Source organism: Erithacus rubecula, assembly GCF_903797595.1.
Source record: "Erithacus rubecula genome assembly, chromosome: 8".
In the NCBI taxonomy this organism is placed as follows: Eukaryota; Metazoa; Chordata; class Aves; order Passeriformes; family Muscicapidae; genus Erithacus; species Erithacus rubecula.
In genome coordinates, this window is record NC_136659.1 from 7,996,716 (window position 1) to 8,005,491 (window position 8,776).

Sequence of the window (8,776 nt, forward strand, 5' to 3'; positions counted from 1 at the left end):
TGTAAGGATAGTGCAGAAGGCAATTTTCCCAATGAATTACAGCTGTACTGATTACTGAGGAGTGGAAACAGCCTTGCCTGCCCAGTGAGGATGGGGATTATAAAACAGTGGGGGCAGCTGGTCACAAGTTACAGTTGGAGCTTGGGATCCAGGGTCTGCTGCAGTTTGGGATGGAGTCTGCTGGCTGTGCTGTGAGGAGGAAGGGATGTGTGGCTGGGTACGGGACATGTTTGGGGTTAATCAGTCATACAGAAGGAAACTTGCTGAGAGAAGGAGTCAGTGCTGTGTGGAGCTGCCTGAGAGAAGGTATGTAAAGTTTCTAATAAGAGGCTGGTGATGGTCCCGTGTCTGTCTTGACATAATTACTACAAACAGCTAACATATTTATGTAAAGGTGTTCTGGTAAACAGTCAGAATAGAAGATTTTTCTCAATTTTATGACAAAAATCTCAGGGAAATCTTTTAGGTGAGGTGTGCTTGGCTGTGGTGATAGAGACTCCTAGAAATAATGCCCTCCAGACTCAGTAACAGCACCAGGAATCTTGGTCCTGAGGAGTCCTTGTCTGTCTAGAAAACAGGTGCACAGGTCTCTTCTGCAGTGTGCATTGCTTCCTCTTCTAAGGCTGCCTTTCACTAACCATCCAATTGTATTTCTGATTAGATGTTAGTCTCTCCATTTGTGTTTAGTCAAGAACTGCAGGTTGCTTTTGAATAGCTTTTGTGTGTTCTCTGATTGAATTTTTGTTTATTGTTTCTACTGTCATAGCATTTGGGAACCTTTACCACAGCTCAACATACTATGCTGTGTATGTAGTGATAAGTGCTGGTTTCCAGCAATATCTGTTTTGTCAAGTATTACTCAATAGGGTAACACAATTTGGCTCAAAATAATGAACAACTGTTGTACTCAGATTGTGTGTTGAGGTTGGACAGCTTTGTGTGTGTGCTTGATGAACAGAGGTCTGTGCATCTGTGTGTGGTTCAGAAGGGAAGGAAGAGGAGGGAACTGTGAAATTTCAAAGAAGTGCTTGCACTAGAGAGCAAAGCAGAGATAAAGGTGGGCTCCTGGCAACTAACCTTCAGAGAAAGTCAAACCAACACTGTTCACAGTGTCACCAGATAGGAAGAGATGTTTACAAAACCAGCTTCCTCCCCTATTTAGGAACCCAGTCTTTCTTTCATCAGTCAGTGAAAAAACTCTTTAGTTTTACAGTGTACCCTTCCTCCTCCCCTAGGTGGTATGTTGGGACAAAAAGGATTATGGCATTCTACTCTGTACCTCAGTCATGTTTTTCTGGTGTTGTCTCATGAACCTGCCACAAACTAGCTGAAATTACAAGAGTTGGGTATATGCAAGGGCTCCCAGTTGTGGATGGGAAGTCAAATGCCAGTTTCTAGTCTTCATACATTCAGCTGTAAAATTCAACCAGCAATGCATTCACAAAAGGTTAGAACCAAAATTAGATAATATGCATACTCAAGAACATTGCAGAACATACTGTCCATGCTATGTGTCATGTCCAGTCCATTAATAACACTTGACAATCGATAACAAGGATAGTCTGTCAGCTGATTTCAGCTACTGTAGTGTTTCTTTACTGATGTACTTACTTAATCAGTGAAAAAATAATTTTAACAGCTGCAGCAGGAGACTACCCGTGCAGCTCTATAGAACATGCAGACCATATATTTATCTTCTATGTTCTATACCTTAAAAGTTGTAATATTGTGTTTTACACAAAAGTAAAAAATTCTGGTGTCACAGATTTAAGACAACAACCTATCCAATAACAGGTTGTTATGAAAAATTGCAAGGACCTGGCTGTACTCCAACCTATTCTAATTCTTTTGGAAATCAGAATATAGACTGTGTGTGGTAGTGTTCAAGATCAGGAAAAGTTCCAAGAGTGAAAGTGCCATCCAGTTTTTTGTGATTTGCATGTGTATTTTGAAAGTGAATGGGTAGCTTTTTGTCTAAATTCAGGTCTTGATGCAATGAATAAAGGTCAATATTATAAGTGATGGGGAGGGCTGCTGGACTTTGGTTTTTTGTTTGTTTTCTCACCTAGCAACATTATACTGCAATGCTCAAGGTTCAAATCCCATTTTATAAGCAGTATAATTCCACTATCACATGTGTCCTCTCAAGGAGTTCATTCATGTTCAGCTGTAATGGGAGTGCCCAATTATTTTGGCTTTTTCTAGAATAGTGACTCAGTCCCTAAAACCTGAGAAACCATTTAATCACAAATCACTTCAAACTCCCCTCCTCTTGTCTCTCTGGAATAAGCCCCTCTTGCTTTGTGCTCTGCCTGAAGCACGTCATGATTCACCAAAAGCCTGATTGCATGGCTTGGTGTGCCCAATTTGGCAGAGCACACAGAGCTGATGCTTCAAGTTTTGGTTAAAAATTTAGAATAAAATAAACAGGGCAAAGAGCAGAAGGAAGAACAATGAGAGGCTTTAATTTTCTGGAGCTTGTAACTAAATATGTTCTGGTCTTTCTGTTTGTGCACATTGTGATGGTACAATCAGAAATACACTGATTTTAAAGCCAGGAATACACCAGTGCAACTGCTTGGCCTGAAATGCTCTTTCCATACATCTGCCCCTGTGGAAGAATCCTTTACTAAGGTGATACAGTTTTGTGGCAAAATGTGCCAAGATTATTACTGAAACAACAAAATTTCTGCAGCTGAGCAAATTTGGTGTTTGAAGAGCACTGAAATTATGAAAAGTGCTGCTCCAAAAACCAGAAAAGAAACAAAGTTACTTTATTTTAAATTACAGGAAGATGCTTGCATTATAGAAGATGGAAATAGTGTCATATTTTTAAGAGGCCCCCACTAGGGATAAAGAGTCTCCATAAAGAGAGCAAAGTAATTGAAGTCCTGCTAAGATTTTCCAGGCCAGTGTGTGTTTATGTACATATGTCTCAAATAAAGAAAATGTTTGGCAAGTAATGTAATTATCATTTAAATACTTATGGAAAACACCATCAAAGAAGAGAAAACCCCCCAAACTTTCATTAAACTCAATGGCTTTTAAAAATATCTGCTTTATGCAGAAGACAGATGTCAGGAAGTAGGTGAGTAATGAAATGAAACTCTAAGAATCCTTGCTTTAGATAAACAATTATTAGAGAAACATTCAGCCAATCAAAAGAAATAAAATTTTGCAGAAGCCTAATGATAAATCCTTTAAGCAATTCATAACAAATAATCCCAGAAAAGCATAAAACAGCAAGCATGCTGATGATTTACAGCAGTTCCTTTTTCATGGTGCTGCCATGAGCCCCAAGCATGTATTTCATTCCACAGTTAAATATCTGTAGGTGTCTGAAAGGTGGTAATTACACCTGTAATAAACACGGGCATCTATAAGCACTGTACAGTGTTATTTGTAAGAGCTCAGTGAAACACAGGCATGCACAGAGCTGAGAAGTCACAGCATTTGTATCCAAGCTGCGTGCATTGAAATAGGAATTATTGTTCCACAAAGAGACAGTGGAATTGTTATTTTGAATTATCTTGTTGAAGGCTCAGTCTCCCATAGCTGCTGGGAGTCTGTGGCAGTCGGGGCAGCTCTGAGCTGGGCACTGGAACAAATTCCAGTTTGTGCATTCCACAGAGCTCCAGAGACCAGCAAGAGTGCAGTGCAATTTGTCACTTGAAGTAATGACCCACCTGCAGCAGCTTCCTGACTCTTTTCAGGTTGTGTATCAAGAGCAGATTCTTCTCCTGTGAAACTCTGTCCAGCTGTTCATCCACTTGTATTATCAAATTTTGTAAAAGGATCATTGCCATTGCTTCATTGTTGGCTGCAGCCTCCCTAAAGAACCAGTGAACAACAGCAAAGCACATTTAGAATGTTGTCTGATGTGTCAATCTAGCAGTAAAGAAGATGATGATAATGTGTTCAGAAATCTAGGCAGCAAAATAAAGACTTTAAGTATATGGTGACTTGCATATAGTCAGAGCTTGTGAATAATTATTTTAATGATTTTTTGGGTTTTTTTTTTTAGTATTCCTAAACATATGCACCTATAAAAAGAGGGTGAGGTGGTAGCACAGACAGTAGAGTCAGCCAGAGGAGACAACCAAGGCTTTCTAGTCTCTGGTCCAGTGAATATTTAAATACTTCCAGCTCACTTGTCAGAGGAAATGGGGCTTATGCAAACTGTCCCTCTCACTCAGTCACACAGATATAACTTCTGAATTCGCTGCCCAGTTTCAGACAAAGCTGGCAACAGGCTTGAAGTCCAAAAGATAGAATGTTCTTACAAATTTCATGGCAATCTGGCAGGTTGGTAGAAGAAAGGAATCCAAATTAGCTCCTGCACTGAGGGAAATGGCAGCAGTAACTTGCTCCAGGAGGCAACAGCCAGATGGCCAGGCAGCAGCTACAGCTCCTCACACCAGGCACCAGATGAGCCTTCCCCCAGCCAAACTATTTGGGGATACAGGAGGACTCTGAGGCTGCTGGTGAAGGGTATGTAGGGGACACAGGACACGAGCACAGACAAAGCCAGGCTTTACTGGTTCTGCTGCTCGTGCTACAGCTTGGTGTGTGCAGGGCCACAGCATTAGTGACAAAACTGAGAAGGAAAAAGTTTGGACAGCATGGCATTGAGATATCTGTCTGGTATGATTTTATTTTTTTATTTTTTTTTCATTTAGTTTGGTATTTTCTTAACTCTCAAGTGAATTGAATCCAAATTTGTGCATGAAGTGGCCTCCTAGAGAATAGTTCCTGTAAGCAGCTGGCTTGTTCCCCAGAATTATCCAGCTTTAAGTGCAATTTTGGACAAGTGAATAATTTTATGCTGTAAGACGTAAATGGATAACATTTCCATTGAAAATTGACTTGCACTATTTTTTTAAATCCATTTTTATTGGATTTTGTTTAGGAGTAAGTTCAAATGTGAAACTCCACCTCCCAATATTCCTTTACTTTAAATGGCTAAATCCATAACTAGTGAAATAGTATTATTGGAGTGTAGAGACTTGCTCAGTTTGTAAATGAGCACCCTAAAGCCTGCCAGCAAACAAAAGAATTGTTGGTGATTGAAATGAGAGGAGACAGAATGAATGAAATCCTACCAGTCCTGGCTTTCTATCCATGGTGCTAGTAGGTGCCTGATTTCCATGGGGAAGTTATCATCATAGAACTGGTCCACCTGCTCCAAAAACTTTATTTCCAGTTGTTGAACTTGACTCCATTGGGACATACTGCAAAAAAAGGAATTAAATGTGACTGCAATTGAAAAACAGATTTTAAAGTTGGTTCAGTTTTGGTGGGAGATGTTATTATAAATGCTAGTGAATGCTGGTGAATATTAATTACTAGTCTAACCTGCATAAATTTGTTATTTTTCATTGTAGCTCTTATAAACTTTGACATTTTAGTCTGTCTTTCAAAGCAGGTGGTACTTGAATAAATTTAGCCAGACAAAGGGAAGAAGGAAAAAAGTGAGCAAGGCCATTAAAGAAGTTCTGGGTCTTACACTTGAATGGGCGCCCCTGTCAATTCCCTTCCTTTATGTAAATTTTTTGGGATATTTTATGATGCTTGTAAAGTGGCAAAACTTACACACCACCTCTCATTGAGAGAAGAAGTTTAGGATTGTACTCTTCAAACCCAGGTAGAACTATTCTTACTGAAGGGTAGTGGAAAGCAATGATTTTGCTCTCTTCTTGGTGGATTCATTCCACTCAATGTTTTCCTAAAGTCACCACAGCGTGCTGTTCCTAAAGCCTCACATTTCCTGTTAGGAGAGTACTGCTTTACAACCTAAATCTAGTACATATTCTCTACTTTAAATGGCCATAGAATTATATTTGATGAGCCCTGGGATCTCAGTCCTAGGGCTGAGGGCTCTGTCCTGATCCCATACCAGAGGTGATCTTCCACTTCATCTTAACTAAAGACACAAAATACATTCAGGGACTAAAGACTGAAGTGGTCCAAAAAACAGTAGATCTATTGGAACTTTTTTTGATGGATACCTTTCCTGAAGAAAAAGCAAGATTTCATCAAGATGGAATTTTTATAGAAAGCTGACCTTTTTATATGCAGCTTTTCTATTTCCACTTTTGAATCCTAGTTTCAGAATGTCAACAGTTTCAAATAAAGACATCATATTTTTCATGACGTAGTCCTTCATTCTGCATTTTTTAAAGTCAGAAGAAAAAAAAAAGTAGTATTTCAAGACTTAATGGAGTCCTGAGCACTTACTCATGCAAAAGTAAAAGTGACAGGTTTTAGTTTCTCAAGGAAGGCTGATAGGATGATTCTGTGTGTGATATGAAGGACACTGTATATAATGTCAGTGGAAATGTGCCCAGTGACATTTCCCTCCTCTTTATTACTTCCATTCTGAGAGAAAAAAATATTGCCTGAATATTTACTGTTTCTTTAAATTGCTGAGGAGGAGTTAGGTACTGGAGGTGTTTTGCTGCCTGTGTTGCTGTATTGACAGCTACAAAGAATCCCAAACCTTATTTCTGGTGCTACATACAAGGAATCAAATTGTAATGCATTAATAATTTATATAATAAAATCAGAGAATTGTTAAGGTTTTGAAGGGACCTCCAGGATCATTGAGTCTGACTTTTTTTTTTTTTTTCCTGAACTCACACTCAGGGGGAAAAAAACAGCCCAACAGATTTTAAAATTGGTTCAGTTTTGGTGGGAGTCATTATTGTAAATGCTAGTGAATGCTGGTGATTATAATATTCCAACAAGATTAGCAAGGAAATGTAATATATTTGTCTAAAGTTTAAAAAAAACCAAACCAAAACAAAAAGCTCCCCCCCCCCCCCCCAAAAAAAAACAAAACAAAAAGCCCCAAACAAGCAAGAAAAAAGGCAAGATTTTGTCCAGGCTGCAGCCCTATTAGGCCATGTAAGTTGCAGGGATGCTCACATGCATAAACTGCTGCAAAGCACCGGGTAGGGTTTGTCCCTGGGATTTTTGTGATGTGCTCGGTACAACCCATGTTCCTTTTGCCCAAAAGGTTTTGCAGGGACAGCTGAGAAGGTCGGGCAGTTGTAACTCATTGTGTAGCTGTAATTGCCCCGAAGGGAACTGAGCGAAAACTTTCAGGAAAGATGCGGCAACGCTGTCTACAAGAGCACGTAGTGAGAGGGCAGGGGGAACGGGCTCAAACTGAGAGCAGGTTGAAGTTAGACATCGGAGAAAAGTTTTATACTGAAGGTGGGGAGGGACTAGAACAGGGAGCTGTGGATGCCCATCGCTGGAGGTGTTTGAGGCCAGCTTGGACGGGGATCTGAGCAACCTGGTGTCCCTACCCACGGCGGGGTGTTGCAAGGTCGTGCTCATTAAGGTCCCTTACACCCTAATCCACCCTGTTATTGCAAGGAGCGGGGATGGAGCCGCACTCCGGGCAGCGTGGACCAGCCCCGCTTGTCGGGTTTGCCCTGAGCCCGGTCCTGTCAGTCTGGCCAGCGTCCTAGGTCCATCCCATCCTATCCCATCCCCGGTGTCCCACTTGCCTGTGCCCACGGACCTCGCTCCCCCGCCCCTATCCCGCCCCATCCCCGGTTCCCCACTTGCCTGTGCCCGCCGTCCCATCCCACGCCATCCCCGGTTCGCCACTTGCCTGTGCCGCTCTGGCCGCTCTCCCCCGCCCCATCCCACCCCACCCCATCCCCGGTGCCCCACTCGCCTGCCCCGGCCCCGCTCCGCCGCCGCCCCGCGGGATGCGCGGCCCGCCCGCCCCGGCAGCGCCTTCCTGTGCGTCAGCCCCGCTCAGCTCCGCCGGTGGCACGGGAGATCCGCCGGTGGCACGGGAGATCCGCCCCGCGCTTACCTGGGCACAGCCCGGAGCCTGGGGGAGCTGCTTCTCTTCGGGAAGCTGGAAAGTACAGAATCCTTCCCGTCCGTGCAGCGAGGGCGGAGGGCTGAGTGGCTGGGGGCTCGGGATGCTGCTGGTCCCCCAAAAGCTTTGCAGGCTTTTTCACTCAGGATAACCTGTCCCCACTGCCCGAGCTCTGCTCAGTAAAGGGCAGCTCTTGGAGGGGTTGGGCAGCGGAACAAAACGTCTTGTGGCTTAGTCATAGAGGGTGGGCAGCACCTCCAAGAACATCGAGTCTAACATTTGACTAAACATCACCATATCAACACAAGACCCACAGTCATGTTTATTCAACCCTTCCATGAATGATGGCTCCCCCACTTCCCTGGGCACTCCATCTCAATGCTTAGCCACCTTTTCCATGTAAGAATTCTTCCCGATGTTCAACCTGAACATCCCCTGGTGCAGCTTAGACCAAGACTCTGCTCAGACCTGCCCTCTGCCCTTTAGGTTTCAGCAAGCATAGGAGGCTGCTTAGCTTGTGTCGACCACATCAGGACAGCGAATTAGTAATTTGAGGACCACCCAGGAAGTAACTTTGATTAGTAATGTGATTTTGTGCTGTCAGTAGGGGGAACTATTGCACTGTATTTCTTCTAAATAAATATTGGTAATTATTTTTTTTTCTACATTAAGCACTTATTTTCTGAGCATCCTTAAGCAACTGCTGTCTGTAATGATGAGAAGACAGATAGTTCATAGCATGGCAACAAAACAAGATAGTAACAGGTTTTCAATCTCATTTTTGCTTGCTGTTTCTCTGCTTAACCTAGAAAATAATCTATATGATAGAGTGGTTGATATTAAGACAATGCAATGCTTCCTATTATCTGATGGAAGTATCTGTTCAGGCTTGCTTCAAGAGGCCTTAAGCCAAAAGTTCAGCTAGGTGATCTC

The 8,776-nt window shown here is 42.5% G+C and overlaps 1 protein-coding gene across 2 annotated transcripts in view; it reads right to left on the bottom strand.

Annotated features, from left to right (window-relative positions):
• STAT4 (signal transducer and activator of transcription 4) overlaps positions 1-7,938 on the bottom strand; it is a 39,323-nt gene extending 31,385 nt beyond the window's left edge. The window contains exons 1-3 of one of the 2 annotated variants that reach the window (XM_079311776.1): positions 7,835-7,938; positions 5,103-5,231; positions 3,687-3,831 (exon numbers count right to left, since the gene is read on the bottom strand). In XM_079311776.1, the coding sequence (XP_079167902.1) occupies positions 3,687-3,831; positions 5,103-5,230 (273 nt within the window). In that variant the 5' untranslated portion in view covers position 5,231; positions 7,835-7,938. Of the gene's footprint in view, positions 1-3,686; positions 3,832-5,102; positions 5,232-7,624; positions 7,646-7,834 lie in introns of those variants that run through there. The other variant, XM_079311775.1, reaches the window with a different exon arrangement.
• Positions 7,939-8,776: the final 838 nt, after the last annotated feature.